At 42.1% G+C, this 14,776-nt stretch overlaps 1 protein-coding gene across 1 annotated transcript in view; it reads right to left on the reverse strand.

Annotated features, from left to right (window-relative positions):
* The window catches only part of megf10 (multiple EGF-like-domains 10), a 214,648-nt gene that overhangs the window by 56,264 nt on the left and 143,608 nt on the right, over window positions 1–14,776 (reverse strand). The window contains 3 exon segments of the mRNA XM_043717093.1: window positions 2–70; window positions 10,538–10,674; window positions 14,362–14,482. Coding sequence (XP_043573028.1) covers window positions 2–70; window positions 10,538–10,674; window positions 14,362–14,482 — 327 coding nt within the window.

The raw sequence follows: 14,776 nt of genomic DNA on the forward strand, positions 1-14,776 counted from the left end.
TCCATTGAGGCAACTACACCTCTCAGCACAGTTTTCTCCATATGTCCCAAAGGAACATTGATCCTGACACCTTGCGGGAAATAACACACCATTGGAAAAATTAAATAACAAGCACTGGCAAAGTTTTACATCACAATACAATTCAACTGGAATTTACAGCAGAGAAATAATCTCAATTGATCTATGCTGGTAAATACCACCACTCATGTGTCCTCCCACTCCTCTTCATCCCACTGTATCAACATATGCTTCTATTCTTTCCTCTCTTGTGCTCATCTGATTTCCCCTTAAATGTATCAATTCATCACCCTCTTTCGAGAGGTTTCTTCTGACTAACTTATTCAAATGGTTAATTTCTGTATTGTAAAATACCATGCAAAGTTGTTCCTAAATAATCAAAAATAATGTTCCTAAACAACAGTGGAACCTTTGAGGAGCATGTACCTTTGAGGAGCATGTTTCGCACGTACGGCCAATGTACACTGATTTGAAGTAAAATTATCTCTTTTCTTTAAATAATATTTAATACAGTCATTTTTCCTATTTGAGCAATCTTCCTACAGACAGCAGGCAAAATTACTTTGTCACTCAAAATCTAGCCTGGACGTGACTGCAACACAATGACTCGTTTGTCAGTTGGCGACTGATTTTGTCCAGCCCTCAAAATTTGGACAAAGCCTATTCTATTTCTGTTGTGAATTAGGAAAAGCTCTGTGACATCAACCCTTTTTTTGCAGGGGTACAATTTTAGACAATTTGACAGTGGGGTGATGGATTAATATCTTCACCATATGAAAGCACTAATGTGTTCATGTTTCAACAGAGTCATCAAGAAACAGAAACATTTCCTGCAAAGCAGGTCAAACTGCAAATGCTGGTTGCCATTAATCACTTATTGTGTTCCTTCCAAGATGTTTATCTATATATAAATGGTTTTACATTAAGATTTTCAACAAAATACTCAAAACACCATGTTCAGGGCAAAGCATTGTTCAATTATGGTGAATGTGATCACATCTTATGAGTCTCTAAGAATAGTTATCTCATTGTAAATATCATAAACCAAATATACAATAAAAATAAATATCATGGAGAAAGATAAAAAGTAGTCTTAAGTTCAAGATAGGAAAGGAATAAAAACATCATAAAATGTGCATACCATGTTAATGGATTGACTATATTGGGCATTCATGGTGTCCTGGTAATTTTACAGAATGCTGCTATAGATCAATAAAGGGAAAGCTTTCATAGCTCAGGGTTTCATTGTGCCATATGAGGTGAATGGATGGCCACTAATTTTGGGCAAATGGTGCCTCTTTGCCAAATGAATCCATTTAATTTTCATAAAGCTCTGTATAATCTATTTTAAAAATATGCAGCTGTAAAAGTCAAAGCTAATTTGCACAAAGTGAGTATGCATAAACAGCATCATGATAACTACCAAATTTCTGTTTCCAGTGATGTGGATGTGATGAAATAAATATCAGCAGGATAACAGCGAGAACTGCCTGTTCATGTTTGAAGTAGTACCCCAGAATTTTTAATGTGCATCTAAGGAAGTATATAAGATCTCCAGTTACTACTCACACAAAAGACAGCAACTCTAACAACTAATGCAACACTACATCAATATTACCACTGAAGTATCAATCTGGAATGAGTGCTCATGTCTCTTGGAGTGAGACTTGAACCCACAACTTTTTAACTCAGTTGCTGAGAGTGCTACCTGCTGAGGCATGACCGAAACAAACATCCAACTTAAAGTTCATCGACTCAACGTTTGCAGTAGCCAGATAATTAGCAGCATTGAAACAACATGACCACAACATACACGGATAGTTATACAGCAGAGTTTCAGCAATCTATTGCCCAAAGCCACAATGTTTGAATCATTTAATCATAAATCACTGCATTAAAAGAAGTATGAAGGTTTTTTTTGCACTTATAATTCAAACTTGTTTTTTGATGAGCCATCTGCAACTAATGGAACACAAATGTTCATCCAACATCTGCTCGCTGCAAAAGGAACAAAATATTTGACTTAACACTGAAAAGAGCAAGAATACAAAAACAAAATATATTGAGGAGTGCTTGTTTTACCACGAGGAGTGCAGCTGCTCAGAAAAGCAGAGCAGTGCCAATGCCTCAGGGCAGTTAGTGATCAGCTTAAACACAGTTTCGCCAAAAGCACCCACATACCAACAATAATTTTGAAAAAAAGCAAAAAAACCTTGTGATTAAATTAGATAGCAACAGCTCACCTCCTGTGCAACTTAAAAGAGAACTCAGATTTTCTCTTCCATCACCACTATGATTCAGAAAGTGCAACAAAGAACATATGCAAATAAATTTAAAATACTCTTTTTTGTTTTTAAATCCCATCATGGCCTCAGTTCCTTCCTATTTCAGTAACTTGCTCCAGCCCTAGAGTCCTACTGGATATTTATGCTCCTCCAATTCAGGCCTACTGTGCATTGCCTGATTTCCATTAACCCATCATCACAGGCCCAGCCTTCAGCTTCCGAGCCATAACTAATTCTTTCTCTGCATCTCTCCCGTCTCTTTCTCTACATCTCTCCCGTCTCTTTCTCTACATCCCTCCCGTCTCTTTCTCTACATCCCTCCCGTCTCTTTCTCTACATCCCTCCCGTCTCTTTCTCTACATCCCTCCCGTCTCTTTCTCTACATCCCTCCCGTCTCTTTCTCTACATCCCTCCCGTCTCTTTCTCTACATCCCTCCCGTCTCTTTCTCTACATCCCTCCCGTCTCTTTCTCTACATCCCTCCCGTCTCTTTCTCTACATCCCTCCCGTCTCTTTCTCTACATCCCTCCCGTCTCTTTCTCTACATCCCTCCCGTCTCTTTCTCTACATCCCTCCCGTCTCTTTCTCTACATCCCTCCCGTCTCTTTCTCTACATCCCTCCCGTCTCTTTCTCTACATCCCTCCCGTCTCTTTCTCTACATCCCTCCCGTCTCTTTCTCTACATCCCTCCCGTCTCTTTCTCTACATCCCTCCCGTCTCTTTCTCTACATCCCTCCCGTCTCTTTCTCTACATCCCTCCCGTCTCTTTCTCTACATCCCTCCCGTCTCTTTCTCTACATCCCTCCCGTCTCTTTCTCTACATCCCTCCCGTCTCTTTCTCTACATCCCTCCCGTCTCTTTCTCTACATCCCTCCCGTCTCTTTCTCTACATCCCTCCCGTCTCTTTCTCTACATCCCTCCCGTCTCTTTCTCTACATCCCTCCCGTCTCTTTCTCTACATCCCTCCCGTCTCTTTCTCTACATCCCTCCCGTCTCTTTCTCTACATCCCTCCCGTCTCTTTCTCTACATCCCTCCCGTCTCTTTCTCTACATCCCTCCCGTCTCTTTCTCTACATCCCTCCCGTCTCTTTCTCTACATCCCTCCCGTCTCTTTCTCTACATCCCTCCCGTCTCTTTCTCTACATCCCTCCCGTCTCTTTCTCTACATCCCTCCCGTCTCTTTCTCTACATCCCTCCCGTCTCTTTCTCTACATCCCTCCCGTCTCTTTCTCTACATCCCTCCCGTCTCTTTCTCTACATCCCTCCCGTCTCTTTCTCTACATCCCTCCCGTCTCTTTCTCTACATCCCTCCCGTCTCTTTCTCTACATCCCTCCCGTCTCTTTCTCTACATCCCTCCCGTCTCTTTCTCTACATCCCTCCCGTCTCTTTCTCTACATCCCTCCCGTCTCTTTCTCTACATCCCTCCCGTCTCTTTCTCTACATCCCTCCCGTCTCTTTCTCTACATCCCTCCCGTCTCTTTCTCTACATCCCTCCCGTCTCTTTCTCTACATCCCTCCCGTCTCTTTCTCTACATCCCTCCCGTCTCTTTCTCTACATCCCTCCCGTCTCTTTCTCTACATCCCTCCCGTCTCTTTCTCTACATCCCTCCCGTCTCTTTCTCTACATCCCTCCCGTCTCTTTCTCTACATCCCTCCCGTCTCTTTCTCTACATCCCTCCCGTCTCTTTCTCTACATCCCTCCCGTCTCTTTCTCTACATCCCTCCCGTCTCTTTCTCTACATCCCTCCCGTCTCTTTCTCTACATCCCTCCCGTCTCTTTCTCTACATCCCTCCCGTCTCTTTCTCTACATCCCTCCCGTCTCTTTCTCTACATCCCTCCCGTCTCTTTCTCTACATCCCTCCCGTCTCTTTCTCTACATCCCTCCCGTCTCTTTCTCTACATCCCTCCCGTCTCTTTCTCTACATCCCTCCCGTCTCTTTCTCTACATCCCTCCCGTCTCTTTCTCTACATCCCTCCCGTCTCTTTCTCTACATCCCTCCCGTCTCTTTCTCTACATCCCTCCCGTCTCTTTCTCTACATCCCTCCCGTCTCTTTCTCTACATCCCTCCCGTCTCTTTCTCTACATCCCTCCCGTCTCTTTCTCTACATCCCTCCCGTCTCTTTCTCTACATCCCTCCCGTCTCTTTCTCTACATCCCTCCCGTCTCTTTCTCTACATCCCTCCCGTCTCTTTCTCTACATCCCTCCCGTCTCTTTCTCTACATCCCTCCCGTCTCTTTCTCTACATCCCTCCCGTCTCTTTCTCTACATCCCTCCCGTCTCTTTCTCTACATCCCTCCCGTCTCTTTCTCTACATCCCTCCCGTCTCTTTCTCTACATCCCTCCCGTCTCTTTCTCTACATCCCTCCCGTCTCTTTCTCTACATCCCTCCCGTCTCTTTCTCTACATCCCTCCCGTCTCTTTCTCTACATCCCTCCCGTCTCTTTCTCTACATCCCTCCCGTCTCTTTCTCTACATCCCTCCCGTCTCTTTCTCTACATCCCTCCCGTCTCTTTCTCTACATCCCTCCCGTCTCTTTCTCTACATCCCTCCCGTCTCTTTCTCTACATCCCTCCCGTCTCTTTCTCTACATCCCTCCCGTCTCTTTCTCTACATCCCTCCCGTCTCTTTCTCTACATCCCTCCCGTCTCTTTCTCTACATCCCTCCCGTCTCTTTCTCTACATCCCTCCCGTCTCTTTCTCTACATCCCTCCCGTCTCTTTCTCTACATCCCTCCCGTCTCTTTCTCTACATCCCTCCCGTCTCTTTCTCTACATCCCTCCCGTCTCTTTCTCTACATCCCTCCCGTCTCTTTCTCTACATCCCTCCCGTCTCTTTCTCTACATCCCTCCCGTCTCTTTCTCTACATCCCTCCCGTCTCTTTCTCTACATCCCTCCCGTCTCTTTCTCTACATCCCTCCCGTCTCTTTCTCTACATCCCTCCCGTCTCTTTCTCTACATCCCTCCCGTCTCTTTCTCTACATCCCTCCCGTCTCTTTCTCTACATCCCTCCCGTCTCTTTCTCTACATCCCTCCCGTCTCTTTCTCTACATCCCTCCCGTCTCTTTCTCTACATCCCTCCCGTCTCTTTCTCTACATCCCTCCCGTCTCTTTCTCTACATCCCTCCCGTCTCTTTCTCTACATCCCTCCCGTCTCTTTCTCTACATCCCTCCCGTCTCTTTCTCTACATCCCTCCCGTCTCTTTCTCTACATCCCTCCCGTCTCTTTCTCTACATCCCTCCCGTCTCTTTCTCTACATCCCTCCCGTCTCTTTCTCTACATCCCTCCCGTCTCTTTCTCTACATCCCTCCCGTCTCTTTCTCTACATCCCTCCCGTCTCTTTCTCTACATCCCTCCCGTCTCTTTCTCTACATCCCTCCCGTCTCTTTCTCTACATCCCTCCCGTCTCTTTCTCTACATCCCTCCCGTCTCTTTCTCTACATCCCTCCCGTCTCTTTCTCTACATCCCTCCCGTCTCTTTCTCTACATCCCTCCCGTCTCTTTCTCTACATCCCTCCCGTCTCTTTCTCTACATCCCTCCCGTCTCTTTCTCTACATCCCTCCCGTCTCTTTCTCTACATCCCTCCCGTCTCTTTCTCTACATCCCTCCCGTCTCTTTCTCTACATCCCTCCCGTCTCTTTCTCTACATCCCTCCCGTCTCTTTCTCTACATCCCTCCCGTCTCTTTCTCTACATCCCTCCCGTCTCTTTCTCTACATCCCTCCCGTCTCTTTCTCTACATCCCTCCCGTCTCTTTCTCTACATCCCTCCCGTCTCTTTCTCTACATCCCTCCCGTCTCTTTCTCTACATCCCTCCCGTCTCTTTCTCTACATCCCTCCCGTCTCTTTCTCTACATCCCTCCCGTCTCTTTCTCTACATCCCTCCCGTCTCTTTCTCTACATCCCTCCCGTCTCTTTCTCTACATCCCTCCCGTCTCTTTCTCTACATCCCTCCCGTCTCTTTCTCTACATCCCTCCCGTCTCTTTCTCTACATCCCTCCCGTCTCTTTCTCTACATCCCTCCCGTCTCTTTCTCTACATCCCTCCCGTCTCTTTCTCTACATCCCTCTCTTTCTCTACATCTCTCCCGTCTCTTTCTCTACATCTCTCCCGTCTCTTTCTCTACATCTCTCCCGTCTCTTTCTCTACATCTCTCCCGTCTCTTTCTCTACATCTCTCCCGTCTCTTTCTCTACATCTCTCCCGTCTCTTTCTCTACATCTCTCCCGTCTCTTTCTCTACATCTCTCCCGTCTCTTTCTCTACATCTCTCCCGTCTCTTTCTCTACATCTCTCCCATCTCTTTCTCTACATCTCACCAGTCTCTCTCTCTTTCTCTACATCTCACCCATCTCTTTCTCTACATCTCACCAGTCTCTCTCTCTTTCTCTACATCTCACCCATCTCTTTCTCTACATCTCACCAGTCTCTCTCTCTTTCTCTACATCTCACCCATCTCTTTCTCTACATCTCACCAGTCTCTCTCTCTTTCTCTACATCTCACCCATCTCTTTCTCTACATCTCACCAGTCTCTCTCTCTCTACAACTCACCCGTCTCTTGCTCTACATCTCTCCTGGCTCTTTCTCTAAATCGCACCCATTTCTCTCTCTCTCTCTACATTTCTCCCGTCTCTTTCTTTACATCTCACCTGTCTCTTGCTCTACATCCCTTCCATCTCTTTCTCTACATCTCTCCTGTCTCTTTCTCTCTCCTCCTCTAAGCTACAATTTAAAACCTACCTCACTGACCAGGCTTTGGTGACCCATCCCAATACTTCCTTATGTGGATCAGTGTCAAATTTTGCTTGATAATACTCCTGAGAAATGTTCTGGGATTACATTAGAGGGTCCAGTTTTAACTCTATGTTTATGTATAGTTTCTAATTCAAGTTCACATCTGCCATAATAGCACTGTATAAGTGTGATTTGCTGTGGTCCTGCTTTAGGAGTTACTTATCGGAAACAGCTCAGACTGAGACATTCAGGATTAAACATTCCCTTGACTGATGCTGTATAATTACAAAGAGCTTTGATAGAACAAATAAGGAATAATTGTTTCCGCTGGAAGGAGGATTAACAATCAGAGGTCACATAGCTGTAAGGAAATTGGTCAAGGTACAGTATTAGAAAGTAGATGAGGGGAGTTTGCTAAAAATATATAAACAATTTTGTTGTTGTTGATTTAACCCCATGAGTCAATAAAAACATATCTTGAAGCTACACGGTAAGTTACATGGAAATGACAGAAATGAACATTCCCGGTAATAGCTACACTGCTGGGCTGAACCTTTTAGAAGTATAAAGCAAAAATCTTTACACTGGAGGCATGTTTTAAGGCTGAAGCATCTAGCTGTATTGACCACCCTATTAAGTTTACCTCAGTTGATGAAAAATAAATGGATAAAGGCACAGTACATGGGTGAATTAGACAATATTTGACGGTTTAAAATTGTTAAGTGCATATTCCACAGCTTAACAAGTGGCCCAGCAGCATTATTGCAAACACATTTGTGCTAATACTAAGCTTGAACTGTAATACATTCAGTTGCAAAGGTATTAGGGAGGGGACATTATTTCTTTTCAGTGATCAGATCTTTTGGCATTTGCTTAATGCATTCTCTGCGTAATTGGATCTCCTTGTTTTTAACTGTAGCTGAGATTTTCCTGGGGTAAGCCATTCCTATGCTCTGTCAGTTGGACCTTATCCTTCAGCTTCAACATGTTTTGAGCTGTAACTCATTGGGTCTGAAACCTGGTAATGGCAAGACAATGGAACCTCTGCGAACTCAATGAACCAAAGAACTGTAAGTTAATTTCCACAACCAATTAGATTTAATAATTGACAAAGAGAGAAATGATCTGTATTTATAGTGATTTTTATAACCTGCCAATATCCCAATGTGGCTTAGAGTGAAGCAAATAATTTTGCTGTGTAGTTACTGTTCTAATGTAATTAGCCCAGAGCAAGCTAATACGACAAATTGTGATAATTAGTTTATTTAGATTAGATTACATTACAGTGTGGAAGCAGGCCCTTCGGCCCAACAAGTCCACACCGACCCGCCGAAGCGCAACCCACCCATACCCCTAAATTTACCCTTTACCTAACGCTACGGGCAACTTAGCGTGGCCAATTCACCTGACCTGCACATCTTTGGACTGTGGGAGGAAACCGGAGCACCCGGAGGAAACCCACGCAGACACGGGGAGAACGTGCAAACTCCACATAGTCAGTCGCCTGAGGCGGAAGTTGAACCCGGGTCTCTGGCGCTGTGAGGCAGCAGTGCTAACCACTGTGCCACTGTGCCGCCCAATGTTTATGGCGATATTGATGGAAGGATAATTACTGGCCTTAACACTGAAAAAGAACCCTCACTCTCTTCATTGAAATAGTGCCACGGAATCTTTTATACACATCTGAGGGGCAGAGTGGGCCTCCATTTTAGGAGAGGTTGAGCAGCAAAGGCCTTGTTAAGTATGAAACATAACTTACTGTTATGGGTTTAATGGGTTTCTAATGAGCTAATGTTACAATTTGATTAAACTTGCAGGACTTTGGGGTGGGATGCTATTTCAGTGAAAGTAATAGTGGTAGACACAGCAGGCCAGGCAGCATCAGGAGGTACAGAAGTCAACATTTCGGGTGTAACCCTTCTTCAGGGTTGTGGAGCAACGTAAATCATCCTGTAACTTAAACTGAATCACATTTCAAGAGATATCTTTTGCCTATCATGAGGTGGAGAATAATTTACACATTAATACTGGAGATCACTGCTAAAGTCACCTTATTTTGGCAGCAACTTCTGGCCTTCGTCTTTCTGAAGTAAAAACAATGACTGCAGATGTTGGATACCAGAGTCTAGATTAGAGTGGTGCTGGAAAAGCACAGCAGTTCAGGCAGCATCCGAGGAGCAGTAAAATCGATGTATCGGGCAAAAGCCCTTCATCAGGAATACAGGCAGAGAGCCTGAAGGGCTCCACCCTTCAGGCTCTCTGCCTGTATTCCTGATGAAGGGCTTTTGCCCGAAATGTCGATTTTACTGCCCCTTTGTCTTTCTGAGTTGTATCACTATTGTAAGAATTAAACTGGATATTTTGTTCCTTAGCATTTCATGCTTTAATAATAGATACATACTACATTCTATCAGATTAGACCAAAGCAGAAGTATTTTTAGATACGTAGAAAATAGGAGAAATGGGTCATTTTGGCCCTCCAGCCTGCTCAACCATTCAATATGATCATGGCTGATCTTCCAACTTAGTACCCTGTCTCTGCTTTCTCCCCATACCCTTTGATGTCTTTAGCCTGAAGAACTATATATAATTCTTTCCTGAAAACATTCAGAGTTTTGGTCTCAGCCACTTCCTGTGGCTTTTTCCTCATCCCAGTCTTAAATGGCCTCACCCATACCCTTCTATAACTAAGGATAATACCTGGGTCCCTTTGGACCTAGGATGACGTTGTAAGTGGTGACCTATAAACTTTTCATTGGACTCATTCGCATGCGCATGACAATAAAGGCTATTTTATTCTAAAATGTAACCCCTGGTTCTGGACTCCCTGCTCAACAGGAACATCTATCCTGTGTTTACCCTGTCTAGTCATGTTAGAATTTTATAGGTTTCTATGAGACACCCCTCATTCTTCTAAACTTCAGTTAATATAATCCTAACTCATCCAGTCTCTCTTCATACATCAGCCCTGTCACTCTAGAAATCAATTAGCTTGTTACTATCCAGAGAATGCTAGCTTCAGAACAATTTATTTGACTTCAAGCTAAATTGATCTTGAAGCTGGTCAGCAGTTTTTATTGACTAACTTCTTCAAAATCATATAGCCACATGAATTTATGTAGTACTTTTACCTCATAAGGTGCTTCACCGGAAAAAATTTGACATCAAGCTCGATAAGAAGGTAGCTGACTAAAAGCTTGATGCAAAGAGTTAACTTTCAAGGTGAGTCTTGCAGGAAGAGGGGCAGGGAGACTTATGAAGGGAATTCCAATGCTTTAGAACCCAGGCAGCTGGAGCCATTACATGGTCACCATTGGGAGCAATGGAAATCCAGAGTGAAGAAGTGGCCAGAATTAGAGGAACATGGAGATCTTGTCGGCTAAAGGGATGGATGAGGTTAAAGTTGCGTTTAGCAACAAGACCATGGAGTGGTTTGCACAGAATGTAAGGATACACAACTGTGATTACTTAATGAATACAGTGTTGCTAGGTTTCCTTACCTCTCTCCTGTGTAGCCAGCTCCACATTGGCACTGACCAGTGGCTGAGTCACATTGGCCACCATTGTGGCATTGGCATTCCTGTGAGCAGTTTATTCCATATCTTCCCTCAGGACAAGGCTGGCCACATACTGTTCCCTTTAAAAATTAAGCATTTTAGTCAATTGTTTGTCTTTTGTTTGTTAATTGTTAGATTTAGATTTTGTTTTTCAAACCAGTTTAAATGATGGAAGCAACTGTAAATAAAATATCCAGATCTGCCCGAACAAAAGTAACTGTCCAAAATAACTGTCAATCTGTTACAGCATCGAAATCTCCTCCCTTAAATATTTGGAAAACAAAAAATCACTGCTTGCTATTGTATCCTGTCCTGTCCTATTTCTCTGGAAATTTGAGGGCTATCATAACTAAACTGATGCTGCCAGGCTGATTTCAGAACCTTTAAATATAACAGTGGGGTGCCTGCCATCTCACAATTCAATGAACAAATCCAAATGATTCTAAACTATCTTAAGTAGAATTCCGTATTCCAATACTTATTTTTATAGGGATTAAGCACTTGAATAAATATTTCATTTTCCTAGGGGTTACAGAGTGGAAGGAATCTAAATGTTGGGTAATTGAGGTTTTAAGAATAAACATTTTTTAAAATCTGCAATAGATACTCAGAACTTTATTTTATTTGATCTCTACCATAGGTCGTGAGGGTTACCCATGGTGGATGCTGAGTGAGTTTGCATGGAGGGTGGAAGGACAAAATGTTAAGGATGTGAGAGACACAAGTGACCACCTCCCATAACTGAAACCTAAAAAGCACCCATCCCACTCTGGAATGGGAATCCCAAGTTCCAAGGCACTTTTGTCAGGTTCAGAATTGTTCCAACTCCGTGGAGTGATAATGAGGGGTGGATTTCCTGAATAGCACCGATAGAAGGCAAAGTTAGAAAAACAAGTTGGTAAAATTACCCCATGAAATTGGTCAACAAGACTAGGACATTTCTGCAGTTCACATGATCAAGAAAGGATTGTCTTTGGCTGCCTCCCACAGGGCACCAAAACCTGTATTATTTTGAATTCATAAAACCTGTTCCTTCAAAACATAATATTACCAGAGCTATTTTTGACAGGTGATATTTCTCCCCATAACGTTCAATAGTCAATGTCAAAAATCTAATTTTCAAGCCATAAATTTATAAATAAATTAAATATACTAAAAGCACATTTTTATAAAATAAATGATTTTGATAAAGTACTAGCTGGATTAGATCAGACAGGGAGAACCTTGAAAAGCAGAGAAGCTTTATTAAACTTGTATCAACTTTAGTTAGACCAGGCTAGCAGTACATCTGTGCACAATTCTGATTCCATATTATAAAATGATTTCAAGATATCACAAGGTGAAGGTGCAAAAATGATTCATAAGCACAATAACAGTACTAAAATATATGTATCAGAACATCTAAGCAGTCTAGGTTTCTTCGCAATTGAGAAGACAAAGGAGAGGCAGAACAGATCTTTAACATTCTGATGGGGTAAATGTATAGAAACATTCCCACTTACTTGGGCTCGGGAAGATCAAAACTACAAACTATAAATATAAAATAGTCGTTGGTAAGTGAAATAGGAACTGAGGAGAATTATGAGAATGTAGAACTCATTGCCACAAGGTGTAGTTGAGGAGAATAACAAAAATGTATTTAAGGGGAAGCTGGATACATAGGATGGAGAAAGGAACAGAGGGTATGTTGATATGAAGTAGGTTAGGAAAAGGTATGTGTGAAACATAAATATTAGCATGTGCTTCCTTGGTTTAGACTCTAACTAAGAAGCATCACACCATTTGTGTGGTATAAATACAACTGATACAACCTGGGAAATTGCATACACTGTCCATGTTTTGACATCATTTGATGAGGTGCCACTAAACAAAAGCTCATTGTATAGGGGTTAACAGATTGGCATGAATAGAAGATTGGTTGGCTATCGGACAACAGATTGTGGGAATAAATAGGTTATTTATTCATATTGGAAAGATGTAAAAAGTGGTGTACCACAAGGTTTGGTGCTGGGATTTCAATTGTTTACAATTTACATAAATCACTTAGATAATAAGACAAAAAATAAGTTTTGCCAAATTTGCAGATGAATCAAAGCTAGGTCGAAAAGTAATTTGTGAAGAGGACATAAACAGGGTACAAAAAGATATTATTTGGTGAAGTGAGTGGAAACAGTCAGACAAATGGAGGATAATACGGTGAGTGGGTGAGTAATGTTATGGCGAACAAGCGGGTAAGTGGAGCTGAGTCCATGAAAAGATCAACCATGATCATGTTGAATGACTCCGTCAGCCAGATGACTCCTGCTCCTACTTCTTATGTTATTATGGTCTTATAATTTGGATAAATATTAAATTGCCCAATTTGGTGGGAATATTAAAAAAAAACCTGTACTATCCACATGGTGAGAGATTGTAGAAGAGAGATCTAGGTCTCCTAATGCATGGATCACACAAAAAGGTGATACGTAGGTACAGTAAGTAACTAAGAAAGTTAATAGAATGTTCTCATTTATCAAAAGGGGAATTGAACACAAAAGTAGTGAGGTTCTGCTTCAGGTATACAGGGATCTGGTAGACCACATCTGAAGTATTGTGCACAAAATTGGTTATCTTATTTAAGGAAGGATGTACATATATTGGAGGCAGTTCAGAAAATATTTCACAGAATCACAGAATCCCTACAGTGTGGAAAGAGGCTATTTGGCCCAACAAGTCCACGCTGACCCTCCGAAGAGCAACCAGATTCATCTCCCTACTCTTTCAGATGACTAACACACCTAACCTATACATCCCTGAACACTATGGGCCATATAGCATGGCCAATCCACCTAATTTGCACATCTTTGGATTTATTAGACTAAGACATGGAAGGAGAGAGTTGGCTTATGAGGAAAGTTTGCGTAGGCTAGACTTGTATTCACTAGCATTCAGAACATCAAGAAGTGACTTAATTGGAACATTTAAAATCCTGAGGGGTCTTCACTGGGTAGATATGGAGAAGATGTGTCCTTTTATGAGATAATCTAAAACTAGGAGTCAGTACTTAAAAATCAGGGATCAGCCATTTAAAACAGAGAACAGGTAAAGGTCATGAATCTTTGGATTCCGTTCCTGAGAAAGTGAGAGTTTGTAAATGTTTTCACAGTACAGGTAGATTCTTGTTAAGGAAGGGACGATGAAAAGTTATTGGCGGGAGTGCAGAAATATGGATTTGAGGTGACTCTGTTCAGCTATGTCATTAAATGGGACAACAGCATCAAGGGGCTGAATGGCCTACTCCTCCTTCTAATTTGTAGATTTGTTTGTTCAAACTGAATCACCTATCATTAAACAAAGTCACTATTTCAGGCATAAGTATGAAATAGAATGTTTGGAGAGACCTCAGAAGTAAAAATTTGACTGGATTTAATAATAGGCATTAAAACAATCCAGTCGATATAATTCATCAAGTTGCTGTGAAATATGTGTTTCATTGAATTTGTTTCAAAATTTATTTCAGATAAAGGAGATTTGAGGGTGGGGACCAAGGAGCAGAGAGGTTCAAAAGGCAATTTTATCAATTTGAATGTTTTGTTATAAAGACAATTGACTACATTGGGAAGGCACATCATAAAATGTTTAGATGGGAAGTTTCAATTGTACATGTCTTTGACATTTTAAACATGGAAACTTTTCCAAGAATTGAATGACAGCAGAATGTAAAGGTTGTGTATGTGAGGTACATGCATTGATATATGGCTGTATTTTATATAATTAAACAGGATTACCATCCATCCTGGGGGGCATGAGCATTCTCCTGTCACATGGTGACACACCCCACCATTTTGGCAAGGGCATCGCTCTTCACACTGAGGTCCATGCTTGCCTGGTGGACACAAATCTTCACAACTAGAAAACCAAAGAAAATACAGAAACCAGGCACATATTACAACCAAGGAAGAGCAATAATTTATACAGCACCTTTTGTGAACTCTGGACATCCCAAAGCAACCAGCAAAGTACTGCTTGAAATGTTGTCTTTGTTGTAATATCATAAACACAGCAGTCATTTTGCACATAGTTAACTCCCACAACAATATAATAATCACTAGGCAAATGGTTCTCCAGTCAAGTTGATTGAGAAACAAATATTGGCTTGGACATCAGGAAGAACCTCAATGTGCTGCTTTAAAATTTGTGTCA

The sequence above is a fragment of the Chiloscyllium plagiosum genome, chromosome 2 (genome assembly GCF_004010195.1).
Source record: "Chiloscyllium plagiosum isolate BGI_BamShark_2017 chromosome 2, ASM401019v2, whole genome shotgun sequence".
Lineage (NCBI taxonomy): Eukaryota > Metazoa > Chordata > Chondrichthyes > Orectolobiformes > Hemiscylliidae > Chiloscyllium > Chiloscyllium plagiosum.